At 38.5% G+C, this 27,948-nt stretch overlaps 8 protein-coding genes and 1 long non-coding RNA gene across 18 annotated transcripts; 5 read left to right on the top strand and 4 right to left on the bottom strand.

Annotated features, from left to right (window-relative positions):
• Positions 1-23: 23 nt before the first annotated feature.
• On the bottom strand, positions 24-1,477 carry LOC132197950 (carbohydrate sulfotransferase 11-like). The gene is made up of 5 exons (XM_059621581.1): positions 1,275-1,477; positions 1,060-1,217; positions 838-994; positions 511-746; positions 24-450 (listed from the first exon to the last, which is right to left on the bottom strand). Exons 1-5 carry the CDS (start codon positions 1,413-1,415, stop codon positions 141-143), a joined length of 1,002 nt encoding a protein of 333 aa, XP_059477564.1. The 5' UTR covers positions 1,416-1,477; the 3' UTR covers positions 24-140.
• A 1,563-nt stretch (positions 1,478-3,040) lies between these two features.
• LOC132197956 (uncharacterized) lies at positions 3,041-4,879 on the bottom strand. 2 transcript variants are annotated; one of them, XR_009441918.1, is made up of 3 exons: positions 4,108-4,879; positions 3,596-3,870; positions 3,041-3,485 (listed from the first exon to the last, which is right to left on the bottom strand). It is a non-coding gene; the product is annotated as an uncharacterized LOC132197956 (long non-coding RNA). The 2 variants fall into 2 exon arrangements; XR_009441919.1 differs by having other exon boundaries at positions 3,043-3,485; positions 3,596-3,726; positions 3,784-4,879.
• LOC132197953 (ras-related protein Rab-1A) lies at positions 4,442-6,152 on the top strand. Its single transcript, XM_059621585.1, has 3 exons — positions 4,442-4,939; positions 4,999-5,234; positions 5,523-6,152. The coding sequence occupies exons 1-3, from the start codon at positions 4,760-4,762 to the stop codon at positions 5,722-5,724; spliced, it is 618 nt and encodes a 205-aa protein (XP_059477568.1). The 5' UTR covers positions 4,442-4,759; the 3' UTR covers positions 5,725-6,152.
• Positions 6,153-6,318: 166 nt separating this feature from the next.
• On the top strand, positions 6,319-9,182 carry LOC132197944 (T-cell activation inhibitor, mitochondrial). The gene is made up of 9 exons (XM_059621571.1): positions 6,319-6,524; positions 6,643-6,769; positions 6,820-6,937; positions 6,995-7,250; positions 7,327-7,547; positions 7,607-7,698; positions 8,252-8,496; positions 8,559-8,690; positions 8,748-9,182. The coding sequence occupies exons 1-9, from the start codon at positions 6,460-6,462 to the stop codon at positions 8,980-8,982; spliced, it is 1,491 nt and encodes a 496-aa protein (XP_059477554.1). The 5' UTR covers positions 6,319-6,459; the 3' UTR covers positions 8,983-9,182.
• A 510-nt stretch (positions 9,183-9,692) lies between these two features.
• Positions 9,693-14,762, top strand: LOC132198071 (importin subunit beta-1). Of its 4 annotated transcripts, none has more exons than XM_059621821.1 (13): positions 9,693-9,838; positions 10,423-10,481; positions 10,541-10,723; positions 10,780-10,980; positions 11,040-11,195; positions 11,237-11,401; positions 11,464-11,848; positions 11,899-12,308; positions 12,369-12,911; positions 12,965-13,108; positions 13,164-13,390; positions 13,542-13,706; positions 14,312-14,762. In XM_059621821.1, coding segments are annotated over exons 1-13 (2,712 nt in total). In that variant the 5' UTR covers positions 9,693-9,765; the 3' UTR covers positions 14,313-14,762. The 4 variants fall into 4 exon arrangements, with proteins under 4 accessions (XP_059477804.1, XP_059477805.1, XP_059477803.1 ...); XM_059621822.1 differs by having other exon boundaries at positions 14,397-14,762; XM_059621820.1 differs by having other exon boundaries at positions 13,542-14,762.
• Positions 14,763-15,105: 343 nt separating this feature from the next.
• Positions 15,106-18,292, top strand: LOC132198072 (eukaryotic peptide chain release factor subunit 1). Of its 2 annotated transcripts, XM_059621825.1 has the most exons (10): positions 15,106-15,535; positions 15,595-15,770; positions 15,826-15,953; positions 16,016-16,166; positions 16,225-16,415; positions 16,473-16,602; positions 16,656-16,876; positions 16,958-17,105; positions 17,222-17,320; positions 17,807-18,292. In XM_059621825.1, exons 1-9 carry the CDS (start codon positions 15,435-15,437, stop codon positions 17,299-17,301), a joined length of 1,326 nt encoding a protein of 441 aa, XP_059477808.1. In that variant the 5' UTR covers positions 15,106-15,434; the 3' UTR covers positions 17,302-17,320; positions 17,807-18,292. The 2 variants fall into 2 exon arrangements, with proteins under 2 accessions (XP_059477808.1, XP_059477807.1); XM_059621824.1 differs by lacking the exon at positions 17,222-17,320.
• Positions 18,286-24,000, bottom strand: LOC132198073 (charged multivesicular body protein 7). The gene is made up of 9 exons (XM_059621826.1): positions 23,850-24,000; positions 23,477-23,760; positions 23,180-23,375; positions 22,581-22,733; positions 21,984-22,181; positions 19,432-19,551; positions 19,145-19,249; positions 18,843-19,008; positions 18,286-18,789 (listed from the first exon to the last, which is right to left on the bottom strand). The coding sequence occupies exons 2-9, from the start codon at positions 23,752-23,754 to the stop codon at positions 18,722-18,724; spliced, it is 1,284 nt and encodes a 427-aa protein (XP_059477809.1). The 5' UTR covers positions 23,755-23,760; positions 23,850-24,000; the 3' UTR covers positions 18,286-18,721.
• On the top strand, positions 19,351-26,792 carry LOC132198075 (pantothenate kinase 3). Of its 5 annotated transcripts, none has more exons than XM_059621827.1 (9): positions 19,351-19,582; positions 24,327-24,514; positions 24,838-25,016; positions 25,109-25,282; positions 25,334-25,501; positions 25,605-25,858; positions 25,911-26,046; positions 26,101-26,214; positions 26,268-26,792. In XM_059621827.1, exons 1-9 carry the CDS (start codon positions 19,572-19,574, stop codon positions 26,322-26,324), a joined length of 1,281 nt encoding a protein of 426 aa, XP_059477810.1. In that variant the 5' UTR covers positions 19,351-19,571; the 3' UTR covers positions 26,325-26,792. The 5 variants fall into 5 exon arrangements, with proteins under 5 accessions (XP_059477810.1, XP_059477811.1, XP_059477813.1 ...); XM_059621828.1 differs by having other exon boundaries at positions 19,352-19,582; positions 24,327-24,457; XM_059621830.1 differs by lacking the exon at positions 19,351-19,582 and adding an exon at positions 22,037-22,194.
• Positions 26,778-27,897, bottom strand: LOC132198076 (U4/U6.U5 small nuclear ribonucleoprotein 27 kDa protein). The gene is made up of 3 exons (XM_059621833.1): positions 27,661-27,897; positions 27,392-27,600; positions 26,778-27,258 (listed from the first exon to the last, which is right to left on the bottom strand). Exons 1-3 carry the CDS (start codon positions 27,762-27,764, stop codon positions 27,062-27,064), a joined length of 510 nt encoding a protein of 169 aa, XP_059477816.1. The 5' UTR covers positions 27,765-27,897; the 3' UTR covers positions 26,778-27,061.
• Positions 27,898-27,948: the final 51 nt, after the last annotated feature.

Here is a 27,948-nt window from a genome sequence, read left to right on the forward strand (position 1 = left end):
TTTTTAGGAAAATAAAAGTGAGGGTTTTACTTTCAAAATTTGTTAAAAATTCTATATATTATAATTAAATATACTCTTAAATTAAAACATAAATAATATAAATGAAAAAGCTCTCTTTTCTCAAATTCACCATTTTTTTTTTAATTTCTTGCAAAATTTAGATACTCCGAATGATTATATCCAAACAACTCAAAATCCAGTCTGTACATTTTGTATAGCTGCTGAACGTCACTTTGCGTGAGTTGACTGAAATAACTCTTTGCTATCTCCCCGGCAGAACTTTGTCCCTTCGTAATATGTCTCCATATAGGCCAAATTTTTCCTTCCAATTTCACTTTTTTGATCACATACAATTGGTCTCGAAACAGAGTCTCAACGTGAGCTATTATGTCGTAGTCAATAATACATGGTGTGCAGAAAAGGTAATTTGGTATCCAGTGATCGTCTAGTCTGGAAATCAAAGCAATAATTTTTAATCTGGAATTATTGAAATATTAATTGCTGTTTTACTCTTCTGCTTTTTCTTTTAACAAGTACGCTACAAATTCTTGAAATGTTGGCTCAGGACTACCGCTTGTTGAGTTTCTACTTTTAGCAATTATTTTTGGAGCAAAAAGTTTTGCGTAAAAATGTTGATTGCCGTTCATCTGTCGAGCACTTTTGTTCTCAAGTTTATCCCTGAATGCAGAGACAAGACGTTCAAATGGGTGGCGAACGATTATAAATTTCAAGGTGGTACGCAGAGCCTTTAAGACCAAAAAAACAGTATGATAATAAAAGTTTAAATGAACCATTTCGATATGAAAAAGGAAAATTTTATAAAAAAAAAATTCAGACCTTTTCTACGTCGTTCAAGTGTGGCTCTGGGTAGATGCTTCTTGCTTTGGTTTCATTGAGTATTGCTTGCTCAGAAATTCCAGCTAACAACATCATTTGGTGGAGCCAAGTAGTAGAAGCCGCTTTGTAAATGGGACAATAAGTCATTTTGTGGACACTATAATAATATTACGCAAGTAAATTAAATTATAAGAGACACTGAAACGCTTGTAAAAATATTACTCGTCTATAAAGAAAACTCGGTCTTTTGGAATAGGTGGATGCTGAAAAAGTTGCTCGTCTCGACTATCGCCTTTTTTCTCGTAGTCACCCAAATTGTATTTAGAGCAAACCATTTTTACGCGTGCCCTTCTTTCAGCCATATCAGCATCTGCTTCTTTCTAAAATTTTAACGGAGCTATACTTAATACATCAAGTAAAAACTTAAGTAATCTTACCACAAGTTCATTTATCTGATCATCGGTGAGTGACGAATAGTCAGTTTCCCCTTTTTTGTTTAAAGATTGCAACAGCGAAAGGAATATAATTCCAGTTAAAAGAAAATAGCAAAATTGACGAACGTGGCGAAGCTTCCGCATTTTCAGATTAATTAATTGAATAATTCAAGTATAATAATGTAAAAACTTTTGTTTCTTTTGCTCTCCATATAATTCAAATCATTTTATATAGTAGCAGTCGGCTGCAGGAAGTTTTTAACTTTGGAAGCGAAGGGAAATGAAAATTTACAAATGCCTTGTTTATCATTTCCACCTTTTTAAGTTTTCTGACATGCGCTCTCACAGCAAACCATTGGCCCAGAACTATTCAAGATAATTAAACATGATACGGCCCCCTATAAAAAACTTTGCTTAATTAATAACGCTCTAGCTTTTTGAGTTAATTTAGCGCATTTTAGTTTTTACCAGATTGTGAGATCATAATTATGATTAAAATAGAATTATTTAAATTGGTTGTTGCTTAACTAATTTACTTCCTATTTGTATAAACTTCACTTAAATATAATTTGTAGCAGATTTGTAGTAAAATTCAAATATTTTATTAAGATTTCTTTCCAATTTTAATAATTAGTTTTCAAAATAATTACATGATATTATTACAATTTGTATTATCTTTGTTATCAAATAACATAAAAAGCTTCTGACAGTAATGCTGATGTAGCCAAGTGACCGTCGAACCAAAATATTCTCTAATAACGTAGATTTGTTTAATTTTTTTCTGGATTTACGCAGCCACTAATAATAATTGGAACTTTGATTTTCTGCAATAATGCAGCCCCTTTGCTCTCCGCATAGAGGAGTCTGATGCATTTATAGGATGGAAGCGTGTTACTTTCCTCTCGGCTGATGGATCTTGTGGTGTTTGCAAGGTTTGCACAGTTCTAAAGACATAAAGATTTTCGTAGAAACGAGAAACATTATTTAGAATTGTTAGAATTTTTTGAAAAAGTTGAAAAAACAGTTTTGATATTTTCCTGATTGTAAAGAAAAATAATTTGATTTAAATTATTTAATTTAATTTCATACCTTCATTTTGAACGTGGATATTTTTTCAGACCGCAGACGTAATGTGGAGAATAATTGTGAATTTTGTAGTGTAAATTTCGGCGAGAGTGTAAATCTTGACTAGATTTTATAGCCATCCAAAATAGATGCCTTGTTAGACTTTCTTGTCTTTGACTCTTTCTGCTCGCACAAGCTGCATCCTCTCATATTTTTCAAATGCGACGTTTAAAAACGCGCGAAATCCATTGCGTCACGCATAATCGCATATTAATTATATTTTATAATTGAAGGCGATGGAAAATTTTCAGAAATTAAATAACGTAAAATTAAATTTAACAAATAATATACGTATTATGATCTAGTTTTACTTTTGTATTATGAGCATGTGAGCAAAGTAAAATATTTTGACAAAAAATTAATTAAAAAATTATTGATGCATGAAATCGAGATTTATTAAAACGATACTATAAATAAAAGGTTTGGTAAGTATGTATTTAGATTAATATTTTAGGATGTGGTAAGGAGTGTTTTTAGTTCATAATTACTGCAGGTTTTTCCGTCTTCCTTTACACTTACTTTTACTTTTTCAACCAAGAATAAAATTGTTTAGCTTCCTTATCACATGTTGGTAAGTAAAAATTTCTGGCTATGTAAAATTTTAGTTTAAACTGCGAGGTGTTTATGTGAGGAAAAAATAGATCAGTACATCTATAAATTATTTTATATGTATTAAAATTCATTTTATTGAGTTACTTTATAATATTATGAAGTATGTTTTGTATACAGATAAATCAAGTTAAGCTGGAAATATAAAGACTAGCCTGTTGAAAGGTACATTATTAGGCAAAGATTCAGTTTTAGCCAGGAAGAAGGGAGAATGCAGATTTCCATGTTCCATGATAAAAATTAAGAAGATCACATAATAGCGCAAGCTTGAACATTCTTGTTATTTTCTTCCAGCTTCACGCCGCAGCTTGCAGAGCCGTTAGGTTGGATTAAAATTTTTTGAGCTATCTCCTCCTTTTGAAGTTCAATGCGTTCGTTAGACTGAGGATCACTTTGCTTGTTAAGTTCCGACGATAGCAACTCTTTTCCCCCGCTGACCGTCGACTCCTTGGTGTTCGCAACCTTAGCATCAGCATCAGTCTGAAAATATATTTATTAACCATTCAAATTCTTAATTTTTAATCTTATTAACTTCTCTCATATTGTCAGGATAATTTTTTTTTAATATTCTGTAAAAAACGTACGTTTACCTCCATTTTCTGTGTGGTGTTCATTTCACTTCTCAGCAAGATTTGAAAGTTACAAAATGTATGATGTTGTTAAACGTTTACTTTTTTCCGCTTTTTTCTATGAGTGCCTGTATGAAGGCGTTTTTGGTGTGCTGTTTGTGGTTTTAAAATCAAAACCGCAATCTTAATCCAAAGGCCAATTATAATACTTTTTTTAAATATTCACATTCTGCAGGCAGTTCTGAAGTCAGTGCGGTTTTCAGCATTCACTCTAAGAAACTTAAGGAATTTATTTTCTGTAAAAAGAGGTAAAATTAAAGAAAGAAAAATATGTCAAAGGTTTTGCATGATAAGAAAATTCAGTTGTATAAGCTTTTCATTGAACATTTTTAATCGCATCAATCAAGGAATAATGTATTTAGTTATTATAGTATTTTAAATACTTTTACTTTAGGAGATTTAAATTATAGTAATTTTTACTAAATGGTTAACCAGTCACCATTATCTACATTTTATCGTGATTGTTATATTACCTAGATGATTGCCATTTGACAATGAGATATTGTGAGCCTTATTTGGCAACTGGGGATTCTCTCTCTAAAATTCAAATGTATTGAGAAATGCATTTAATGTTAATGCTCGCGTCGGTTGCCCTGCCTATATATTTTTAATTGCCGCCGCCGTTAGACTTTTTGTGTGACATCAAGTATCAAGGCCACTTCTATTCCTCGTCAGCTTCTGCAGCTCTCGAAATCCTATCAGAAAAATTTACAAATCGGTGTGAACACAAAAAGCAGCAACGTATCCCATACGCGACTTGCAAACAATGGAATGTGCAATCGCCATGAATAATTAGTAATGGGAACAGATAAAATGTTTTTCACAATGCTCTGCTTGCCAATAAAATAAACTAAAACTTAACGTAAATGTTCAGTACGCTCATGCATAATGCATAATGAATTACATACGCAAGCTCTCGTTCCCTTTCGCGCGCTTTCGGGCTAAAATCCGATGGCCAATGGCGACGCCCCTCCCATTTGTTTGCAAGTCATATGTCTGGCGAAAACGCAACACCCTGCCTGGCCTGCCTGCGATTTTCGTTCTTCGAGGCCGAGACAAACTGCGTCGAGAATCCTGCGTTCGGACAGCATGCGTCTTAAGTCGTGAGCGGTGTCCGGAAGCAGGATGGCGTCGACCAAGGTACCCGAGCAGAAGGTGATCCTCTGCGGCGAGTACGGCGTGGGCAAAAGCTCGCTGTTCCGGCGATACGCGGCCAACACTTTTGTCAACTCGAGCGACCGCCAGTCGACCCTCGGCCTCGACCACTACGAGCGCCAGTACAAAGTTAACGACAAGTTCATCAAGGTTGTGCAACCCTTGTCCCGCAGACCTGACCTCTGACTTACTCGAATTATTTTTTACAGCTCCAATTGTGGGACACTGGTGGCATGGAACGTGTCGCCTCCATCACGTCCAGCTACTACAAGTTCGCCGAAGCAGCCATCCTCGTCTTCAGCTTGGACAACCCTGCCTCATTCCACGTGCTATCTCAACATCTGCTGGACATTGTCACCTATGCGGAAAATGCCAAGATCTTTCTCTGTGGCAACAAATCAGATCTAGGAACCCAGGTCACCGAGCAAGACATGGAGACCTTTTGGTAATTTTGGCTAGGACCACCAGAACTCGTGCAAATAGTTTCAAATTCGTTGACCTCAGTGCTGGGTTTTTAAAATATGTATTCAATTTAGTCAAGTCATGTATAAAGATAATTCTAAACACATAATTCAATTAACTAAATTGAAGTTTGACACATTTTTTCTTCTAAAATCAGTTGCTTTAGTTTGCTTTTGCATTTGCACCACCATAATCTCTTTCATTTTTTTTTTAGAGATAAATTTTTGCAATGCTTTTAAATTTTAAATTTTCTACTTTTATTTAATTTCAGTGAGCAGTGCCACAATTTAGTGTCCGCCACGTACCGGACCTCTTGCAAAACGGGCCAAGGGGTCGAAGAAATGTTTTCGGACATCGCGCAGCACCTTGTCCAAGCCAATCGATCACGGCTCGAGCTGCAAGCAATGGACACAGACAGCTTCAAGATCACACCTCCAGGGCCGGAGCCTGCCGACCCCTCTTGTTTGTGTTAGTGATAATCCAATATTTCCTCGTCTCAAGAGCATTTATCGAGTGACGTAGTGAGCGTCACAAAAATATCAAGCAGAAGTTATATTGAGAGAGTAAAAGTTGCTTAGTCGTGTACCATTTTTTTTTTACTTCTCATGATTCGTCTCATGGACTCAGCTACTCATTTGTACTACCAAGTTTTCAAATTTTCAACAAAGTCATTGTGTGGTTGGGCTCTCAGCTCAAACGTCTGAAAGTGAATGTGGTGTGGAACTTTGTGCGAGACACTGACATTGAAGTTGATCGGATAAAAAATATTAAAATATTGATTGGTAATTTGTTATTGCTAATTTGTTGCTGATGTGCTTTTTTATGAAAACCTACATGAGATTCATTGCTTTTAAAAGAATTAAAAACATATTAAACAAAATAAATCATTCATCTATCGCCTCTGTCATAAAACCAGATTAATGAAAAAATGAAAATATGTGATTTTTTCCCTTTTGGTAAAATTTTAGCTTAATAACTTGTTCAAGTAATTATTCATTTTCAATAAAAGTAAATTAATCAGTACAGCTCTATGATAACTGCACCAAATAAATTTATTTCCCTTTTGAAATAAAGATAATTATGTATGTACAACTTCAAACAAGACCATAGGTGCCTGTGGTGGGGATTGGCTATTTTGTCTGCCCTGCGTTGTGCCTAAAAGCGCATGAGCAGCTCTTGAACGTAAATAAAAAGCACAAGCAAAAATCATGGCCACACTCAAAACTGCGTTGTGCCTCCAAACAACATTTAAAAAAATACATATCTTGCAAACGTACGTATGACATTTTTTGTTGTCCACAGCAATCCCGAGTCGAAGCTTTCTTATACAATTTCACTAAATAATAATGTCACTCATTGCAACGCGAGCTAACGATAAATTATTTTTTCAGAGGATGTGTCGGTTGGAGCCGCATTACCGCAAGACAAGCAAGCACTTCATCCGAAGTTTCCACCGCTCTAAGACCTTTTTATTTTGCTGTTCACCCAGATTTATTTGGCCAGCATCCTAAAGAGAGGGTAAACCAACTATTGCTCATAATTTATTATTAAACTATCTCATTTTCAAGGCGGTGAATGAAGCTGCATTGCAACAGCTTAGTTCCTACATTGAGACCGTACTTCAAAGCCGGACACCCATCCCAACCGAGTTGAGGTTCTACCTCAGAGGAGATAGGAGCAGTCAAAGTATTTTTGCTTTTTAAACATAATATAGCAATAATTAAATCATTTAAATTTTTACAGCAACTTTACCTCTCAAAGAGGTTAGGCTAAAATTAAAATCTCGAGATCTCCGTCAAGTCGTGACAAGCGTCTTAAGCTCGTGTTCACTGCCAACTTCAGCAGCTGACAAAATTAAGAACTTGGAAAAACCAAAGGCTGATAATCCTTTTGAGAGAGAATATCCATTTGAAAGGGATTATACAAAAAATAGAAACGCTAGTGCCGACTTTCAGTTCAGAGAAGAAATTCGGCAAGAGAGGGCAACATTCACACTAACGTAAAATAATTTTATAATTTTAATGATAGGTTATAATTTGGAAGATTTTCAACTTTTCAAAATTAATTTTTTTTAGATCGTGGCTCCAAAGAAACAAAGACGATGCAAAAGTGCGACAGGAGGCTGCAGCGCCAGTGCGAGAGGAGGCACTTCGTCGTAGTCAAGCACTTGCAAAATCTCTTCAATTGAAAGAGGTTAAATGGGATTGTGGATGGAGCAATGCCCACTTCATTGGTTGCCTTCAGAGCCTCCACACCTTGACTTCTGACCACCCAGATTTGTTCGAAGCTTTAAAAGGTTTCCCAGCTTTAATTTTTTTGGGAATTATGAAAAAAAAAAATAATAATGTTATTTAGGGAGAAGACTGGTATTTGGAAACGAAACCGGTGTCAGTTTAGATGGACTTGTTATGATTAACAGTGCGGAACCTCGACACAATTGGCTTGAGGTAAAAAATATTGTTTAAATTTTGATTAGGTAAAAATTTTTCTACCAACAAACTGCCGCTCCGTGGTATTTTTCTTGAGTCCATGGGCTTTCAAGCAGGTATCCATTACTGGCTTGTGGCTACAAGCAGGCGCCCCTTGGCTTTTAGGTGGCATCCCTCGAATGTATGATCGTACCCCTCAGCTTTAAGGTGGTGGCCCTGGGATTTGAAGTGGTGGCCCCAGGACCAAGGATGGCGCCTGGCGCCCCTTGGATGTAAGATGGTTGTACCCTTCAGCTTCATGTTTTTGTTCTCACAATCAGATGCGGTCAGCATCTCCCTCGGATTTGTCTGGGTTCAAAATAAGCATTTATTTTAGTAAAAAAATATTGAATTGTCTAATTAGACTTGAACATTTCAGACATTCCAAATATTTGTCTTCTATCTATGTGATGCTTGAAATAGTTAGCCGACCAGTCATCGAAGCCTTTTCTTGTGAAAAAATCTACCCACATTAATTGTCAACTAATATTATTATAATTTAAATTTAGGGAGCATTTTATTTTTGTTACAGTTGGTCAAGCAGATTCCTAAGGCTGATGCAGCTTTGAAGAGAATTCCAAGTTTGGAAGGAGCTGTTTCTGGTCTCTTAAAAGAAATTAAGGTAGTTCGACGAAAATTCCAGCAGAAAGTTCTAGTTTCCAACTACGAAGGACAACTTAGAAGATTAGCAACAAATCTAAATGATTACAAAGGGTTCAGAAATTACCCTGCTGAATGGCCTTCAACTTTGGAGCAGTATCGATTGGTTGTAGAAACGTAAATATTATCTGTGCTATATTTTATTCATTTAAAGTTGACTCTAATAAATATGTTATCAGTGCTGCTGGACCTTTAATGCTGTCACCGACTGGGCAATTTATTGTTCCATCGTCCTGTCCTGCTTCATTATTAATTAATTTTCTTTCATCCCACTTAGAGAAGGCACAAAAAGTTCTTGAAAAATATCAAAGGTATACTTAAAATTATATTTTATCTGTGCATATCCTTTATTAAAATTTTTGTTTCAGCGATAAAGCTTTAGAGAAAATCCTAAGCAAACAAGTTACGGTTCACCTGGGTCTAGGTGCTTTAAGGAAAGACGACGCTGTTACACCAGAACGAATGATAAAATGCTGTGAACGACTTTTAGATGCCATACCTAAAATCGGAGAAAATTTAAAAGGCTCTGAATTGAGAGTAACACATTACTACTCTGTGCTTGCTGATGGTGAAGTTTGTATTCCTTGGGATTGGACAATTTAATTTAAAATAACAAAATGTTATTCAATTTCATTAAACCTAAAATACTAATGAATACTTCCGACGAGCAATTATTTTTAAGAGAAATTGAAAAAATAAGATATAATGTATTTTTTCCCAATAAATAGCAACTTTAGCTATGTGACTATGTGTACATTTCAAAACTTGTCTGTAAGAGCGAGAAATTAAAAAAAAATTAATTATGAAAGGAAATTTTATTTTAACTTCAACTATTTTGACAAATAAATAATATGTTTAATTATATCAATTGAATTGAATTGAATAATGGATTATTTCAATTTCACTCATAATAGAAACAATGATTATAATTTATTTATTTTGATTTTTGGAAAGATATTAGATCGATATTGGAGAACGTAAGCAAGCACTGGCTCTCCATTGTTTTGTTTGTTAAAAAAAAGATTATTTGAGCCTCCCATATGGTATTCGTGCAAATTTTGAATTTGATTGCATGGATAATGCAGACGAAAAACGTTGCCAAAGTGCCAGGCGCGTAAGAAAATAGTTCTCAAATTGTATCCCTTATAATTTTGTCACATTAAACTTTTATTTGATGCATTTTATTATTTTAAATTTAAGGTGATTATTTGATTAATAGTGTGACATTTTACTCAAAAGTAAAATTGTGTAACAAAATCGCATGTTGTCGCGGATGTATACATTATACTGAACTTAACTTCCTTTTCCGGCGAGGCCCGCCTGCTCGCGCCACAACCGGCTGTTGCAGCGAGTGTAAAATTCGCGCTTTTTCCTTAGTTTTATTGAATGAATCACCTCACCATGCCGACAGAAACTTCATTGCAGTTGATCAACATATTAGAAAAGACAATTTCACCAGGTAAGCCGCGATTAACCTAAAATTAAGGCGAATTCGCCGCATCAAAAAACCGTTGTCAAACGTTGTGGCCATCGATTTTTTTTCCACCCGCAATTTGGTGCGCACGTTTACTTCTCTTTTGCGAATTTAGTTTAATCGTCTTTATTTAATATCTGTGGAGTGTAATTAAAACATCTATGCTGAATGCAAGCGTCTCTGCAGCGTAAAATGTGTGCAAAGTATTCTTGCGGTGCACCTCGTCGCAAGTCCGAGCAAGGTCGCCCACGAATCAATGCATCAATGGCACAACATGGCTTCCGCACCGCACAAAAATAATCTGCGTCAAACATCTTTGCACGCTATTCTATCAGCTTTTATTCTTTGAATTTCCTTTCTGGAACATTAAATTTTATGGAATTAAATTAGTTCGGTCAGTTAATTTGAAAATTTTACGGTCGTTGTTGGGATTTTGAATTGTTTCGCCTTTCCTTGTTTTGTCGTGTGACCTAATTTTAACCCCGTGACGCTAAATTGCCAGTTGCCTTTAATTAACTCTGATGTGGCTGTGAGTCTGAATCGTGTGAATCATTGAATTTATTTTGCAGACAAAAATGAACTGGAAGCTGCGCAGACCTACCTGGAACAGGCAGCACTTTCAAACTTTGTGAGCATGAAAATATTTTTCTCTAAAACCAAATTAAACATTAATTTTTTTTACGTTAGCCCGAATTCTGTAAAGGCTTGTCGGAAATCCTGGGTCATGGAGGCAATTCGGCTGTTGTTCGAATGGCAGCGGGTCTGCAACTCAAGAATAGCCTCACTTCGAAAGACCCTAACATTGCCCTACAATATCAGCACAGATGGCTGGCACTGCCGGAACAAACAAGGAGCTACATTAAAAAGAATGTGAGAAAATTCCACTATAAGCCATAAGCAAAAAATTCACCTTTCGCAATTTCCAGATCTTGGGTGCTTTGGGAACAGAGAACAACAGGCCGAGTTCTGCAGCCCAGTGTGTGGCTTATGTGGCGGTAGCTGAGTTGCCAGTAAAGCAGTGGCCTGAACTGATAGAATGCCTAGCTTCAAATGTTGTCAATGCATCCAGCACCGAGATGACGAAGGAGGCCACACTGGAGGCCATCGGATACATATGTCAAGAAATAGTATACTATCCAATTTTTTCAATCTAGAGTATTTATTTATATTTTCTATCAAATCGCAGCAAGATCAAGAAGTTTTGCAGCTGCAGGCCAACCAAATTTTGACCGCCATCATTCATGGCATGAGGCAGAATGAACCAAGTAACCACGTCAGATTGGCAGCCACAACTGCACTTCTTAATTCACTGGAATTTACCAGAGCAAATTTTGAAACTGAAGTAATATTAGTGATGGGCTTTAATTAATATGATTTTATAAGCTCTCTATTTCGCAGTCTGAAAGAAATTTCATAATGGAGGTCGTGTGCGAAGCAACCCAAAGCACAGACACGTCTGTCAAAGTCGCTGCCCTGCAATGTTTGGTCAAAATAATGTCTCTTTATTATCAATACATGGAGCCTTATATGGGACAAGCTCTATTTCCTGTAAGCAACTAATTCTTCCAAGTGTTGATATCCATAACTTAACAATTGTTTTTTCTTCTCAGATTACTTTAGAAGCAATGAAGTCAGAAATTGATGAAGTGGCTCTGCAGGGTATTGAATTCTGGTCCAACGTAAGTGATGAGGAGATGGATTTGAGCATTGAGGCTACGGAAGCAACAGAAGCGGGCCGCGTACCATCACGATGCTCTCGCTTCTATGCTAAAGGCGCACTTCAGTATTTGGTTCCTGTGCTGCAACAAAAGTTGACAAAACAGGAAGAAAATGATGATGAAGATGATTGGAACCCTAGCAAGGCAGCTGGTGTGTGCCTCATGCTGTTGGCAACTTGCTGTGAGGATGACATTGTGCCCCATGTCCTGCCGTTTGTGAAAGACAATATCAAGTCGCCAAACTGGAGGTGCAGAGATGCTGCGCTTATGGCATTCGGTATGTAAAATTGATCTAATTACCAAATTATTCTCTAATTTTTTCATTAGGTTCAATTTTGGGTGGTCTTGAACCAACAACGCTGAAACCTCTTGTGGACCAGGCCATGCCAACACTTATTGAGTTGATGTACGATCAGAGTGTCCAAGTCAGAGACACATGCGCCTGGACGTTTGGGCGTATTTGCGAAATAGTCCCCGATGCTGCCATCAACGAGCAGTTCTTAAACGCTTTGCTTGAAGCCCTGGTTAATGGACTTAAAGCAGAGCCAAGAGTTGCTAACAACGTCTGCTGGGCCTTCACTGGCTTGGCAGAAGCGGCTTATGAAGCAGCAGAAAGCGCAGCAAATGCTGGAAAAGATGATGACTCTGCTCAACCAGAGACTTACTGTCTTTCTCAGTATTTTGAGTTCATTGTGCAAAGACTTCTTGAGACCACTGACAGACCTGATGGAGCCCAGGTATATGGATAAAATGAAATTGACTTATTCAAATCAAAACTAACAAATTTATAAATATAGGCCAATTTAAGAAGCAGTGCTTATGAAGCCTTGATGGAGCTGGTTAAGAATTCTCCTCGTGACTGCTATGTAGCCGTCCAAAAGACAACCATGGTCATCCTTGAGAGACTGCAGCATGTCCTGCAAATGGAGTCGCACATACAGTCCCACTCTGATCGCGCCCAGTATAACGACCTTCAGTCGTTGCTTTGTGGAACCCTGCAGAGCGTCCTTCGAAAGGTCAATCCTGAGGACGCCCCAAAGATTTCAGATACCATAATGACAGCATTGTTGCAAATGTTCAATTCAAACTCGTGCAAAGCGGGCGGTGTCCAGGAAGATGCCCTGATGGCTGTTTCTACATTGGTCGAAATTCTGGGTGAAGGGTTCTTGAAGTACATGGAGGCCTTTAAACCTTTCTTGCACCTTGGTCTCAAAAACCGTGCTGAGTACCAGGTGTGTGGTGCTGCTGTTGGTCTTACTGGGGACATAGCTCGTGCCCTGCGTTCCAGACTTTTGCCATACTGTGACGAGATAATGATGCTTCTCTTGGAGAATCTGGGTGTAGGTTTAACTTAAGTATGTAATTCCACAAATCTAAAATACTTTGTATGCAGGACAACACTGTCCATCGCTCAGTGAAGCCTCAGATCCTCTCCGTCTTTGGAGACATTGCTCTCTCTATTGGTTCGGAATTCACAAAGTATCTGAATGTTGTATTGCAGACCTTGGCCCAAGCATCCCAAGTTGACGTTGATCGAGTAAGACCGATAGTTATCTGCAAAATTTTACATAACTAATCTCTGTCAATTTCAGACTGATTATGATATGCTCGACTATTTAACTGAACTCAGAGAAGGCATCCTTGAGGCATATGCCGGCATAATTCAAGGATTGAAGGATGAAGATAGTAGCGAATCAAACAAAGCGTGCTTGCTGTCGCTCGAACCACATCTGCCCTCAATCATCCACTTTGTGTCGACTGCCTGCCAAGACCCAGACCACACAGATACAATCATCCACAACAGTGCTGGTCTTGTTGGGTAAATTAATTCAAAATTTTAAGATATCCATCAGTTCTGTGACATTTTAATCCTCTGATTGATTTTTTTTATAATCTTATATGCGTTTTCAAATTTAAGAACAAATTATATCTAAACTCTTGTATCAAATATTTGTTACACCTTATTTTAGGGACCTTTGCCTAACATATGGGGCTAAGGTGCTGCCTCTGGTTGATGCGGACCCCGTTTCCGATATGCTTACTGAGGGTCGTCGCTCTCGTATTGCAAAAACTAAGAATATTGCCAACTGGGCCACACGAGAGGTGCGCAAGCTGCGCAACCACGCCACTAGTTGGTAAGTAACGAGTGGAGGCGTGCAAAGTGTATGAAATGAAAAATGCAACCACAAAGTCTAGTCTGTGATGCCACGTGCCATTTCTACTGATTGACGGATCGATCTCTTATAAATGACGAGTAAACTGTAAATTTTATCATACATTTGAGAGTATCTGTTGCATAAGTGCCTTTTCTGTTAACCAGTACTTTTTCAAACAAATTCATATCTTCTGTGTTGTTGATTTCTTCATAAACATTGTTTTTTCTTATATGTTTTCTGCTCATGATTGAGAACGAGACTGTGATTGTCAAGTTTGTTTGTTGGAGTGAGTCTTTAAGAAAGATTTCCCCTTTTTAGTGGCCAGTGGATTTTTAAAGGCTATTATACACTTTTCAAAGATCAATTTTAAATTGTCTATTAAACTGGCCACTATTCTCAAATAGATTCTGTGATTTAATAATAATTCAAATAATGGGCTTAAAGCACAAACTATTTGTCAAGTGCAGGACTGACACCCTAAACAGCATTTTTAGATACTTTTCGTATCATCAAGAGAGAAACATTTTTTAAACAATAAACTACATTTTTCAGATTTTAAGTAATAATTTCTTCCATTTTGTCAGAATGAAGAAGTAAACTCAAGTCCCTGGTGCTTAAAAGAAAGCAAAAGTGAGAAGGTGCACGAGCGCTGTCTGTGTGTGATTGCAGATTATCTGATGGCCCTGGAGGAAGCGTGTAGGGGGTGCTATAAGAGAGTGCCTGCATACATAATTTGAGTGTTCTGAGACCCGAGTTTTTCCCAAAGTGTGAGACATAAAATGACTGATGAGATTAGAAGAATCGACTGCGCGCGCGCCAGGTGTGTGAGAGAATGTTGCAGTGAACGTACGGATGCATTTTCTTGTGACCCATGCTGTGAGACTGATTTTGACTGCTTGAATAAAAGGGGTTGCCACCTGTGCCCCCCGGGGCACTCCTTACAACAATTTATTCATTCCCAGCTGGATTAATTCACTCTGTATCAGGGCCTGAATAGGGCTCCACAGATTTCAATAAAACCAGTTAATTTGGAAATAGTTATTCTCTTTCTCTGAAATTTCCTATACCTATATTTAGGTTAAACTGTTGATAAACAATAGTGCTGTGCCTGTTGTGCGAGCAATTTTGTGATTAGGCCCATTCAGTCAATCTTTACAGCCAATCTTTCTTAGTTTTTGCACAAAAGTGCGTAATTTTATTAATTTTTTTTTCTTTTGACTGAGTGTTTCTATGTGCTGCATAATGTGAGAAAAATAGTTTTCTGTGAACGTGAGTCGTGAATCTACATCACATAATATTATCATCATGAAATTTTAGGCCATGTTATTTTAAATTTTCAAGTTTTGGCGGTAGAAAGAATAGGAGTGAACGTGCTTTTTTGTCTGCGCATGCTCACATGGGCGCTACATTGACCTCGCTTTTGTATGTTCCACATGTGCTTGCTTGCTAAAACAGCCGAATTCCCTGTCGATTCCGTGGTTCATTGGGCGATAGAAGTCGGCCTTTCGGCACATGTTGACCTGAGGTACTTGATCGTTGACGATTAGGCGAGTTGGATACCGATAAGCAGCTAATTTGGCTGAAAATACGGCTGCGACTGGGTACGTGGCGCCATTTTGACTGATCCGCCACACGCTTTGCCGACTCATTTGAGCCGAATTTCGGGCCGACTTGGCTTTGGAAAGTCGGGACGGCTGAAAACCAATCATGTCGTCCAATAACTACAGCAACGAGGACAATTCGGCTGACAGGAACGTCGAAATATGGAAGATCAAGAAGCTGATCAAGAGCCTCGAGATGGCCAGAGGGTAACCCTTGTTTTTGCACTCTCTTGCCACTGGAGTCTCATTCAAAAATACCTTTGCAGCAATGGCACCAGCATGATCTCGCTCATCATTCCGCCCAGAGACCAGATTTCCCGAGTCAGCAAAATGTTGGCCGACGAGTTTGGCACAGCGTCCAACATCAAGTCGCGTGTCAATCGCCTGTCGGTGCTTGGAGCCATCACCTCTGTGCAGCATCGCCTCAAGCTCTACACCAAAGGTGCATAGTGTAAACTCCTTGCCAAAATATGTAGCTCTAACCATTCAAATTTCAGTGCCGCCAAACGGACTTGTAATTTACTGCGGCACCATTGTGACAGAGGAGGGAAAAGAGAAGAAGGTGAACATTGACTTTGAACCTTTCAAACCAATCAACACCTCGCTCTACTTGTGCGACAACAAGGTATGTTGTACTCTGAAAACACCAAATTGCACGTCCATATAATAACTTAATTATTCTTGTAGTTCCATACGGAAGCACTGACTGCTCTTTTGGCTGATGATAATAAGTTTGGTTTTATTATTATGGACGGCAACGGTGCCCTTTTCGGCACTCTGCAAGGAAACACTCGTGAAGTCCTTCACAAGTTCACTGTTGATTTGCCTAAGAAGCACGGTCCGGTTTAAATGACTTTACTTGGCAATTTTTTAATTTCCTTTTTTGGACTCCACAGGTAGAGGAGGTCAGTCTGCACTTCGTTTTGCTCGTTTGAGAATGGAAAAAAGACACAACTACGTGAGAAAAGTTGCTGAAGTCGCAGTAACGCTTTATCTACCTGGTGACAAACCAAACATTGCTGGCCTCATTTTAGCGGGTAGTGCAGACTTCAAAACCGAGCTTAGCCAATCAGACATGTTTGATCAGGTATAGGTTGCTGAATTTAGAAAAGAATAGCACTCTGATTGCTCAATTAACTTTCAGAGATTGCAAGCAAAAGTAATCAAGCTGGTGGACGTATCGTACGGTGGAGAGAATGGATTCAACCAGGCCATTGAACTTGCAGCTGAGTCCCTCCACAATGTTAAATTCATTCAAGAGAAAAAGCTTATTGGTAAATTTATTGGCCTGCTTGAAATATTTATTCCTAATGTGAATAATTATCAGGACGATACTTCGATGAAATCAGCCAAGACACCGGAAAGTTTTGCTTTGGTGTTGAGGACACTCTCAAGGCACTTGAACTTGGCAGTGTGGAGATCCTTATTTGCTGGGAGAATTTAGACATTCAGCGCTACGTGCTCAAAAACCATACGTCCTCGGAAGAAAAGATTCTGCACCTTACCCCCGAGCAGGAGAAAGATAAATCGCATTTCACTGATAAGGAAGTGAGTGTTGTTTTAAAGATTTAGTACTTCAATGAAAATTTATTTTCTGCAACAAGAAGATAAAATTTTGTCAATTTTTAGACTGGTGTGGAGCTGGAGCTGGTCGAGTGCCAACCTCTCCTTGAGTGGCTGGCCAACAGCTACAAGAGTTTTGGTGCCACCCTCGAGATCATCACTGACAAGTCGCAAGAAGGCTCACAGTTTGTCAGAGGATTTGGTGGCATAGGAGGTAAAGTTTCTCACTTATTCACTTTCACTTGTTACGACTCCGCTCGGCACATCACGCCGTATGATATTTGGAGGCTTTGGGTTGTGAATTGAACACATTTTCTGGGGCTCTCACAGGAATTCTGCGCTACAAAGTTGACTTCCAGTCACTTCAGGCTGACGAGCCGTTGGACGATGTCGATCTTGACGAGTATTAACCTGCTTAAACTTTGCCAGGTACCACCTCGGCACGAGTGTTCAACCGTTCAGCATGGCTCTTATTATTTTTCTTTTGTAGCTCATATTACTTTGCAGTGACACAGAATTTTTTGAAAATTAATTCTTCGTTGCATTTGATTTTGCACGAATGGGTTTTAATATTAATTTAAATTTAATATGATTTTTATTTTTATATTTGCTCTGTCACCTAATTCATAATATTATTTTGTTATTCTTTATGTTCAGCAATAGTTGCAGAAGGTTGTAGTGAAGGAACGGGAAATTTCAATTACAAAAGGCACTTCTCGTAGTTTCATCATAATATATGCACATAATTAAGTCTTCCAATTTTAAATGAAAAGGCTGAAGGTTGAAGTCTTCAATGTAGCCTTAAGTAAATAGCACCACCTAATCTAGACCACCTGCAACTATTAGCTTTTTGCGTTCAACTTGATTTTATACTGAACATAAAAAAAGTTATGACAATAAAAAAATCATTTGCAGGGTTGCTCCGCTACAAGGTGGACTTCATGAGTATGCAGTTGGATGACATGGACGAAGACCTCTACAACCTGGATGACTACTGAACTAACTGACCGTTAATCGCGGACACAAAGTGATATCGTTTTCTGATTAAGTTTGTTGATTTGCCCCTTAAAACGGTCGAGTTCAACAGCACACACACCAACAAACCACTCTTTCCTCCTTTGAATGTGCATCAGTGCTTGCTTCCGAACGAAATTTTATTGTTATTTCTTTTCTACATAGACATCAATTCGAATTTTGCATCCTGTTTAGTTCGGCCATAATGTTGTGCAAAATCGAATGGAAAAAAGTGTAAGCATGTTTTATATATGAGCACAGCAGCCTGGTTGTCAGCAATTTCTAAAAATGTGTATAAAAGAATTAATTATGATAAGTGCAGTTCATCGTCAAAGTCTTAAAAGGAGTATTTGCAATTGTATATCAATAAAAATGGGATATTCAGAATCCAGCCTTCTTTTATTATAAATAAAATCACTTTTGCCATCGATTTTTCAATGCTTTTTAACATAGATTTTTGAGAATAAATTATAATGGAAAACTAGTTTTTCTTGGAAGTTGCAGGACTTTTGCGTGTTAGGTCCAACTACAAGAAGTCTGGTAGCTAAATTGAATTGCCTAGCAATAATAGTGACATAAAATGATGACTTTAATGTAAAAGAATTTTTGAAATTTGCATTTATTAATGGACATCTGATAGTGGGTTACTTTTAAGCTACGACAGCACTTCAAGACCAAATTTAAATATATGCTCAACTTAGAAAATAAAAAAGAATAGCAGCATTCTCCACCAATGCAACAAAATATATACAATCCTATATCATGTTATTTTTTTCTTATTTCAGTCATTTGCAAATAAAAATTGGACAGTTTTTATTACAGCTGTGAAGCTTGAGTATTTAGAGTCTTAGCACCAACTGGAGACGAAGGCACACTCGGTAGTTCTGAAAAAGAAAAAGCATTTTGTCGTAGAAATTAAAATAATAACTGATCGTACTGTTGATGTCAAACTCGGACGTTCCTCCGCCTGGAGGTCCAGCCTCTTCGTGGTCTTCCAGCAATTCTGCCAGTTCCTTTTCCAGCTCCTCATCATCCAGAGTGGACGACATCGGGCCAACCGGCTTGGAAATGACAGTTTTGACTTCGTCGTGGAGCTCCAATGCCTGAAAGTTGCAAATGGTGATTATTATTTTACACTGTCACGCTCAATGAATATGATGTTTTATAATTATATATTTATATGGATGATGTTGAAGGAAACAGTTTTTTGCGGTCAAGAAAGTAAATACAGGTACTGACCTCCTCGACGTCGTCCATGGCATTAGCAACGTTGTCCTCATTCAGTCCTGTGTCTTTGTAGACAGCCTTCAGTGCGGCAGACGCGTTCTTGTAAGCGCCGATTACCTGCGGAAAACATTTCATGTGAGCCAATAGAGAATCGCTCAGCGCTGGGAGGGGAAACGATCGAGAGTTGGCAAAGCCAAGAGCGCGGAGGAGGGTCCGACTGACAATCGGACAGTTGGGCTCGTGCCTCTGCAAAGTGCAAAGGGCGGCGAATTTCATTCTGAGACACAAAGAAGACTGACCTGCGCGTGAGACTCGGAATCCTTCAGCTGCGAAATCATAACGTGGAGGTTGGCCAACGAGTCGGACAGCTTGGTCGCGCGCCGCTCCAGCTCGTGCTTCTTCTTCAGAGAGTTCCTCGCCTGTAAAAGAAGAGACAAAAATGTTTCCTTGGTAAGCGAATACTTTCTTTGACGGCACAATTTTAAATTGCATAAGAAAGGCTGAAATTATATTTGATCGATTTTGCTCCTATTTATTTAGTATTAATTGCTAGACTCTTATCTCCAAAATTTTATAATTTAATTTTTAAATTTTTTAAATAAATTTTAATTTCAAGACTTGTGGCAAAGTCCAAGACTGTTGCGATTCGCATTTGAAAGAAAAACAAACCTAATGTAAAGAGTAACGAAGTGACGAATTAGTTGAGATGCTGACGAGATGATCAGGCCACTTCAAGGTGTGGACACCTGATCGCCCGGAGCGAAAGATTTCACCTCGTTTCGGGAAAAACGCGTCGGCTCGTTATGCAACCTGTCGCACCTCCGTGGATCGCGCCGAGCGAAAATATTGCGCACGAATATATTAACATATACATAGCAATTTCCAGAGAGCGAGAACGAAATCGAAAGGGCATGTTTGGCATGCTGATGTTAATTATTGCGCATAGTGACCATTTCCGGTTTGAGTTTTTTTTTTTCGCCAAAGAAACTTTCTCTGCTTGTAGAGCCGTAGAGGAAAACAAACACTCGACAGAGATGCATGCGCTCATTCCTCGCTCACTCAATCGGGCCAATGTCGGCCACTATTTTTCTTCTCGTCGTTCTCGCTCTTCACTTGCCAGCCCAAGGCGGCGCCGCTCACGGATGATGACAATTAATTTGCAATTAAAATGCAGCACTTCCACCCATAACCGCTATTTTGTTGTGTCATCATAATAATATTCATATAGAAATCAAACCTATGCTGCTAATTTCAAAAAATTTTAAGAAAACATTAATTAGAAAAATGTCCTTCAATGAATAACTTTTCTAATTTTTGCTAAATTACTTCTACATTTAAATTCGAATATTTGAAACTCCAGAAATACATTTTCCAAAGGGATAAACTTAAAATTAGTAGTTTTATTTACTTATTTATTTGTATTAATATTATATTATTTAGTATTTATATCAATACAAATTTATTAACGTTCTTGGAAGCAAAAAGTAACAAACTTTTTGCAAAAATATTCAAGATCAAAGAAAGGATGCAATCAAAAATAATTAGCATGTGGCAAAACCATTTCAAGGTGACAATCCTCTGAACTTGGTATTCGGGATCACAATCCCTTCTTGAATCACAAGTGCATTTTCAGCAGATTTTATCTCAATGGGTACAATCTAATCAATGGCAGTGAGAGTGAGTGGTCTTGCCGTTTGGTAATCACCTTCGCATTGAGCAGCTATAATTATAAAACGCGTAATATTGGCGCATTTAATTCAATGCCAGAGCGGCTCAAAACAAATTTGCTGCAGGAGCCAAAACGCTGCGCCGCATTTAGCCGGTGGAGACCTCGCTGCGTTAACAAAAAGAAAAACTTTTTTGTGTTCGAGGGTGATGAGACACGCTGCAGTTGCAGGGACATATGATACGAAACTGCGCGTCTTTCTACGCGAGGTCATTGGACACCTTGGAGATGCTGATTCTATACATTCCAAAGTTATTTTTATATTAACAACAATATAAAGTTCAACAGCCGAAATGACAAAATCTTATTGCAATGATAATCGATTTTGAAATTTTTGATTTAGAAAAATATTTTCAGCAAAATATTAATTCAATTATGATTGAAAAGCATAATCCCCTCTCCCTTGAACTGTCTTGCCCAGATGCCCAGAACCTTCGCCATAGTGAGAAAATCAACAAAAATCATGAGGTGTTTATTTCTCTCAGGTTTCACTGGAAAGTTCTTGGTACTCTCTCTCTTGTAGATTAATTTGTTATTTCTTCTAAAAGCTTCAACAAAGAAAGCAGGAGTAAAACAAAGAAAATAATCCCATGATATGAAAAGAGGTCATACTTTTGGAAAAATATTAATTAAAGTAAAACATGAAGAGCTAAAAAAATTATTAAAAAGAAAATGTTCCTTAATCCAAGCTTTTGCGAAAGATAATCGTACACACTCGACTTCAATATTAAGAAACAAACTAATAAATTGGTTGAAAAATCCTCGTCTGAGGTCTGTAAGCTGTAAAAATGCTTGGAATGCGGTCCCTAATTAAAGTAACATCTCAGCAGTCCCTACGCAGGTGATTTGTGTTTCCCACAAATCCGACGCCATAAGGAATGAGAGTCATTGCTTATGTCAGAAAGCAAAAACCTAATGATGCTGCATAAATTTACAGAGCTTATGACGCACAAGCTGCAGCTTTCCAGCTCGACGCCTTTTTTTTTTGCTCACCGACCAGACCACAAAATCACTTTTTTGCAGCCTTGAACCGTGATAAAATTTAAGCGTCTGAAAAGAGTCTCAGTAGCAATATAAAAGAAATTATAAGCTCGAGAAAGAGAGATGGGTGGGTTTTGGACTCACCGCAGGTCGCATGCCCTTTGCGAGATAAGCCTTGATCTCAGCCAAGCAACGCTCTTTTTCTTCCTCCAGCTCATGCAGCTTGCGCGTGAGAGCGATCTCTTGTCTCTGCAGAGAGATTGTTTGTCTGTCCACATTGCTAATTTGGACGTTCGGCCCAAATTTGACCAGTGCAGGGCTCATGGTATCTTCAACAATCGCCTGAAACAAAGAGGTTGGAAAAATTATTAATTGATTGGCAAAAGCTGACGGGAGTTAACCAAAAGGTCAAACTAGATCAATTTATTATTCATCTTTATAGGCAGGGTTGAATTAATGATGATGATGATAAAGAACTAAGCCAAGAATTAATTTACTACGCAGCAACAAACTTGGCCAGATCAATATTGTTGGAAATTTGAAAAATAAATACATCAGCTTTTTAAATAATTTGCAAACTAGACTGCTCTAGTTTAATATTTGAGGATGTTTCACATTTACTATGATTCTCCTCTCAAAATTTTAACTTTTCTAACAAAAGATCCGAAAGATCCATTAAATTTAGTTGGAGTATTTTTTGATCTCAAAATAATTGTGTAAGAACGGACAGAAAATTTTTACCTGGTTATTTCTGCACAGCCACATGATTGCAAGTTCCGCAAACTGCTTGTTGGGCTCTTTTAGAATCACATCTGCAAGGATCATGACTTGCGAGGAGGCATTGTGAGCACTATGATCTGGGCAGTGCTGAGCTAAAACTTCCTCAGCGTAGGACTAAAATCAAATAAAAGATGCCGCAATTGTAAATTTAAAAAAAAAATGCAACATTCCAGGACTGACAACTACTGAATTAGGATTGAAATTTGTTGAAAAATATTTCATCAATCTCAAAATTTATCTAAAAAAAGGGGGAGCCCCATTGGCTATTGAAAGTTAAATCTAATTAGTAAATGATCTAGAAATCGTGAAATTAAAAATACCAAAAAGAAAATTAACTTGATGGCAAGCATTGACGCACATTGACGGCTAAATTTCAACTATAAGAAGGGCAATTGGTCGATTTATTTTTCTTTCTTACTTTCTTTAACTAGTAGAAAATATTTTCATAAATATAACAAAAAAAATTTTTATTGGATATATTTGCCTCTTTAAATTCCAAGGCAAAACTAAACAAAAGTCTTCAAATTGAAATAATCAATTTACTTCCCCACTTTTTATACCTGTAAAGCTGGGATGGACACTAGCTTTTCAGTAGTTGACTGAGACGCACTTGAGTCATAGCCCAGAGCACTCCACAATTTGTTCACTGCAAAGCTGGCAGGCGTTTTCAGCAATTTCTCTGTGGTCCACGAAGACCAAGACTGTCCATGGTAGCCCAGTTTCTGAATTTCTTCCACGGGGACCACTTTTCCGTCACTTTAAAAAATAAGATCAAAATTAATTTTTGAAAAAAAAAATTGTACATGGAAAATTATGGTACAATTTTATCTGAACAGTTAAATTTATTGATTTCGTACTTTTTGAGCGATATGATCACAGGCGTCAGGCAGGCGGGGACACAGCCATCTCTCTCGAACGTCTTTTTGAGATGAGCCTCGTCGAACGTAACCTGCTTGCAATGCACACAGTATTCCTCAATGAGGACTCGCCAAAACTTCAACTTGGCGTCCCAGCTTTTTGGGTTGACGCTGCGATCCTTGAAAGCCGACATCAAGAAGCCCATTCTTTCGTCATTGTGCCAGTCCACGGGAAGAATCTCCTGCAGCAGGGACGACTTTTTGTCGATGCTGCCCATCGTGCCCTTGAAAATCGAAGCAATCACGTTAAATAAAGGATTGTCTCGAAAAAATTTGAACTGCGATCGATAAATAATTTGTTAATAGTTTTCACCTGCGAAATCTGGACAAACTCAAGCTCGGAAAACCACGGAAATTGCAGAAATTCGCCGACGACGCAACGAGTTTCAAGGCAAAACAAGCACGACTTCTCTTCTAAAAAAATCAACAATCTCGATCAACAGCCACCTAGCGGCGCGCGCGGAATTTCAATTTGCGAAAAACACCTGATTCGCTCGCGACAAAAGTGGGCGTAACTATCCCTTTGGCTGAGTGACCCAGTTTGGGCTGAAAGGCACTAGCCAGGCCGAAAAAATGCCCCATTAGGACCAAAACTCTCTTTCAATCTGACCAATCGCAAGGTTTCGCATGCGAGGTAAAATTCGCGCGGCCCCAGCCACTTTTATTCTTGTTTTATTCTCTTTTCGGCTGGGGTGCTCTTTTCTTCCAAAGGTCTCGAGCACACGTGCAATTTCGTGTTTTTATTTTTTTATACCGAATCGTTTTTAATTAGTGCTTTTTTTAATTGCAGGTCTAGCGTGTCAAAGACAGCCAGGCTGGACTCATCGCAGTACATCGTCGCCACACGTCAACTATGGACGGGGGCGATAATCTCTGACGAGTGTCAGTGTGCCGCGTGCCGTTCCCTTGCCATGGCCACAAGTAAGCAGGTCCTCGACGATGAAAAAACAACACCCTCTAACTTGACTGCGGGTCCACGTGAGTGGGGCTTTGGTGCTGCTTCTGCTATTTCAAAACTGGGCTGCTGTGCTCATTAAAGATCTTTCTGACCTACTTTTTCCTAAAGCTAAAAAATAATATGTATTATAGGTTATGGGATTTATGTACACACTCTTTGCTTGCTTCTAATTCAGCTACTGCAATTCTTTATATCTATGCAATAATTTTATATATTGTTCAGAATTTTGCTTCAACTCCTCCCTTCCTACCCTGACTCTAGACTCAACCCTTAAATAATATAACTATGTATTGAGAACTGCATCATTTTTACACACAAGACATTCTAATTTAAAAAATTTCAGCAATGCCATGGTTTGGAATGGATATTGGAGGCACACTTTGTAAACTCGTCTACTTTGAGCCAAAGGACATCACACCTGATGAGGCAGAACTGGAAGTTGAGACCCTGAGGAATATCCGTCGCTACCTTACGAATAACTCGGCCTACGGAAAGGACGGTCACAGAGATTCTCACCTGCAGGTACTGCTAATCAAAAAATTATCAACATAATTAATGTTTTATTTTTCATTCTATAATCTTTAAGCTTTACTTTTATGTCAATTCATTTCTAGATGAACGATGTTGTCGTTCGAGGACGGAGAGGGGCACTGCATTTCATTCGTTTCCCGACGAGTGCCATGGGCAAATTCCTCGAGTTGGCCAAAGACAAAGGGATGGCCACCCTGGTCAGCTCTGTGTGTGCTACTGGTGGTGGTGCCTACAAATTTGAAGATAACTTTAGAAAGGTAATTTTAAAAAAATTTTATCTTTTCCAAATTTTAAAAGTTTTATGCCAGGTTTTGAATTTATCTCTGCACAAATTTGACGAGCTGGACTCGTTGCTCTACGGCCTGCAGTATGTTGAGATGAACAGCCCCACAGAGTGCTACTACTGGGCGCACCCGACTCTCGATGGCAAGTGCGAGAAAGTCGGCTATGACTTCAGTCAACCATATCCATTTTTGGTAAGGTTCTCATTAGAATTTAGTTTAAATTTTTATTGTATTTAAAAAAGATATACCTTTGAAGTCAATAATTATTATTTCCAACAATTTAATGTTAATACAGTTAGTGAATATTGGCTCTGGAGTGAGCATCCTTGCCGTATACGGACCAGGTGTCTACAAACGCATCTCGGGAACCAGTCTGGGTGGTGGAACCTTCTTGGGGCTGTGCTGTCTGCTGACAGGGTGCAACTCCTTTGAAGAGGCCATCGAACTTGCATCCAAGGGTGACAACACATCTGTCGACAAACTTGTCCGAGACATTTACGGGGGCGACTATGATCGCTTTGACTTACCTGGTGACCTTGTTGCTAGCAGGTTTGTTATTCAAAATGTTGACTGCATTAAATTATAACCGAAATTTGCTCAGTTTTGGGAACATGAATTCTAAGGACAAGAGGCAAATGGTCAGTAGGGAGGATTTGGCCAGGGCAACCTTGGTTACCATTACGAACAACATCGGATCAATCACCAAAATGTGTGCTCTGAATGAAAAAATTGAAAAGGTACCGAATTCCTTGAGCTTTTTAATGAATTATGTGATTTCATTTTTCTGTTAGGTTGTGTTCGTTGGCAACTTTTTAAGGGTGAATCCCATCGCCATGAAGTTGTTGGCCTATGCTCTGGATTACTGGTCCAAAGGTGCATTGAAGGCCTTGTTCTTGGAGCATGAGGTAAATTTCAAAATTGATTGATGTGAAATTTAAAACTAATTTTTTTTTATCAGGGTTACTTTGGAGCAGTAGGGTGTCTATTACAGCTGCACTGCTCTTCCAGCAGTTAAGGAGAAAGACTGTCTCAACTTTTTTGCTCCAGCCCTCTGCACAAAGAAGCATTCCTGTGATGAGGATCAAGTAACCAAGCCACACACTCTTTATCTCATTGTCAGCACACAGTTGATGCGCAGTTATGCAAAAATATCCACAACCCTTCTAGCCAGATGTCCCCTTAATATTTTTTTATTCTGTTTAGACTTATATTAGCATTTTCTAGCTGACGCAAAGGAAATTGAAGTGCCACAAAATAATTTCCAAACGATTCTTTTGTACAAAAAAGAAATTGATTAAATCGTATATATTAGTTATTAAAACTTGCCTTACATTTTTAAATTGGTGGCAGTAAATTATTATTTTGTTGTTCGTATTCGTTGAATTGTACGTTGATCGCCAAGCATTCAAATATTATCATTGTTTCAAGCCAAATGCATGTATTTATTTCGCGAAATACATGAATAGACTTTTTATATTAATAATCGTACTTTATTCAAACCAATACCACATCAAGAAGTTTTTGATACAAGAGGTATTACAGTTCGTCTGATATCCCTGATGAGACGGAGGTAATCATGACACACAGATTAATATCCATTCCTACGAAATTACTTTTCGCTCAGGCGTGTCAAATATTTTAGAAGAAGGCATCTGCTTGAGGTAAAACTCTGTGACCCGAGCGGATTAGAGGGCAAAAATCAGCACTTTGAACGGAGGTTTGAAAGAATTTTAAATAAATTATCCAGATGGTTCAAGCAACAAAGTCCAGTGGCCGATTGAAACCACCCTTTCTGTTCATGTACTGGCGGTATTTACGTTTCAGAATCACATGCACAGCCCCAGGGTCTTTGTCTGTCACTTGCTTGCCCTTGGTCGAGTCAAACGAGCAAAAACCCATCATCTTCATCATTTCGATTTCGTCGGCGCTCTTGCCCTCCAAGTCTTTTTCTAAAAGTAAAGAGACAAAAATATTAAAAACTTTTATAATATTTGGTCTTTTTTTATTAAAAAGAATTTTCTAGAAATGTTATCTAGCTTTGTAAATCAGGTTGGAACTCTCAACCTGTTTTTCCTGACTTACCAGTGACCTCTGGTCGTTCGCCCTGTTTCTTGGCCTTAGTCTTTGACGTCGATGGTGATTTCGAGCGTGACCTTCTTCGGCTGAAATCCCTCGACCGATCTCTGTCCCTGGAGCGATCCCTTTCCCTCGACCTGTCCCTTTCGCGTTCCCTCGAACGGTCTCTTTCACGCGACCTCTCCCTCGACCTTGACCTGTCTCTAGATCTTGACCTGCGAAATGAACTCTGGGTTAGGCAGTAGAAATTAAAAAATGGAAATTTTGTTTGCAACCTGCGTCGGCGCTCGCCTCGGTCGCGCGATCTGCCGCGCTTGCTGCGACGCTCGCGATCGCGTTCGCGGCGCCTCGGACTTGGAGAACGGCTTCCGTAGCCCATCTAGGACTTTGCAGACTCCAGCCACAGATCAGTTTTTGGGGCGAAAAAGGCCAAATTTGAAGTCAAGTTTGTGTGTTTTTATTTTGCTCCAGCGACGGCCATTAATAAAATCAATTTTTACTCGGCGACCGCACGTGCTGCACTCTGCGGGCATTTTTTGAAACCTTTTCATTTTTTCATGATT

Source organism: Neocloeon triangulifer, unplaced genomic scaffold (assembly GCF_031216515.1).
Source record: "Neocloeon triangulifer isolate White Clay Creek 2 clone unplaced genomic scaffold, ASM3121651v1 ptg000012l, whole genome shotgun sequence".
In the NCBI taxonomy this organism is placed as follows: Eukaryota; Metazoa; Arthropoda; class Insecta; order Ephemeroptera; family Baetidae; genus Neocloeon; species Neocloeon triangulifer.

What these genes read in the sequence shown, in the direction of transcription:
- LOC132197950 (XM_059621581.1), bottom strand. Translation starts at nt 1,415, where the DNA reads ATGCGGAAGCTTCGCCACGTTCGTCAATTTTGCTATTTTCTTTTAACT. An exon ending in ATCAGATAAATGAACTTGTG is followed by an intron (nt 1,218 to 1,274) that starts GTAAGATTACTT and finishes TTAAAATTTTAG; the next exon opens with AAAGAAGCAGATGCTGATAT. An exon ending in ACTTGAACGACGTAGAAAAG is followed by an intron (nt 747 to 837) that starts GTCTGAATTTTT and finishes TTGGTCTTAAAG; the next exon opens with GCTCTGCGTACCACCTTGAA.
- LOC132197953 (XM_059621585.1), top strand. Translation starts at nt 4,760, where the DNA reads ATGGCGTCGACCAAGGTACCCGAGCAGAAGGTGATCCTCTGCGGCGAG. An exon ending in TTAACGACAAGTTCATCAAG is followed by an intron (nt 4,940 to 4,998) that starts GTTGTGCAACCC and finishes TATTTTTTACAG; the next exon opens with CTCCAATTGTGGGACACTGG. An exon ending in CAAGACATGGAGACCTTTTG is followed by an intron (nt 5,235 to 5,522) that starts GTAATTTTGGCT and finishes ATTTAATTTCAG; the next exon opens with TGAGCAGTGCCACAATTTAG.
- LOC132197944 (XM_059621571.1), top strand. Translation starts at nt 6,460, where the DNA reads ATGGCCACACTCAAAACTGCGTTGTGCCTCCAAACAACATTTAAAAAA. An exon ending in CTCGACACAATTGGCTTGAG is followed by an intron (nt 7,699 to 8,251) that starts GTAAAAAATATT and finishes TTTTTGTTACAG; the next exon opens with TTGGTCAAGCAGATTCCTAA. An exon ending in TATCGATTGGTTGTAGAAAC is followed by an intron (nt 8,497 to 8,558) that starts GTAAATATTATC and finishes ATATGTTATCAG; the next exon opens with TGCTGCTGGACCTTTAATGC.
- LOC132198071 (XM_059621820.1), top strand. Translation starts at nt 9,766, where the DNA reads ATGAATCACCTCACCATGCCGACAGAAACTTCATTGCAGTTGATCAAC. An exon ending in CCCAAGTTGACGTTGATCGA is followed by an intron (nt 13,109 to 13,163) that starts GTAAGACCGATA and finishes TGTCAATTTCAG; the next exon opens with ACTGATTATGATATGCTCGA. An exon ending in AACAGTGCTGGTCTTGTTGG is followed by an intron (nt 13,391 to 13,541) that starts GTAAATTAATTC and finishes ACCTTATTTTAG; the next exon opens with GGACCTTTGCCTAACATATG.
- LOC132198072 (XM_059621824.1), top strand. Translation starts at nt 15,435, where the DNA reads ATGTCGTCCAATAACTACAGCAACGAGGACAATTCGGCTGACAGGAAC. An exon ending in TCAAGAGAAAAAGCTTATTG is followed by an intron (nt 16,603 to 16,655) that starts GTAAATTTATTG and finishes AATAATTATCAG; the next exon opens with GACGATACTTCGATGAAATC. An exon ending in CGCATTTCACTGATAAGGAA is followed by an intron (nt 16,877 to 16,957) that starts GTGAGTGTTGTT and finishes GTCAATTTTTAG; the next exon opens with ACTGGTGTGGAGCTGGAGCT.
- LOC132198075 (XM_059621827.1), top strand. An exon ending in ACAGAGATTCTCACCTGCAG is followed by an intron (nt 25,017 to 25,108) that starts GTACTGCTAATC and finishes ATTCATTTCTAG; the next exon opens with ATGAACGATGTTGTCGTTCG. An exon ending in TGAATGAAAAAATTGAAAAG is followed by an intron (nt 26,047 to 26,100) that starts GTACCGAATTCC and finishes TTTTTCTGTTAG; the next exon opens with GTTGTGTTCGTTGGCAACTT.
- LOC132198073 (XM_059621826.1), bottom strand. Translation starts at nt 23,754, where the DNA reads ATGGGCAGCATCGACAAAAAGTCGTCCCTGCTGCAGGAGATTCTTCCC. An exon ending in GTGATCATATCGCTCAAAAA is followed by an intron (nt 23,376 to 23,476) that starts GTACGAAATCAA and finishes TATTTTTTAAAG; the next exon opens with TGACGGAAAAGTGGTCCCCG. An exon ending in GTCCGAGTTTGACATCAACA is followed by an intron (nt 18,790 to 18,842) that starts GTACGATCAGTT and finishes TTTCTTTTTCAG; the next exon opens with AACTACCGAGTGTGCCTTCG.
- LOC132198076 (XM_059621833.1), bottom strand. Translation starts at nt 27,764, where the DNA reads ATGGGCTACGGAAGCCGTTCTCCAAGTCCGAGGCGCCGCGAACGCGAT. An exon ending in CGAGGCGAGCGCCGACGCAG is followed by an intron (nt 27,601 to 27,660) that starts GTTGCAAACAAA and finishes TTCATTTCGCAG; the next exon opens with GTCAAGATCTAGAGACAGGT. An exon ending in CGAACGACCAGAGGTCACTG is followed by an intron (nt 27,259 to 27,391) that starts GTAAGTCAGGAA and finishes CTTTACTTTTAG; the next exon opens with AAAAAGACTTGGAGGGCAAG.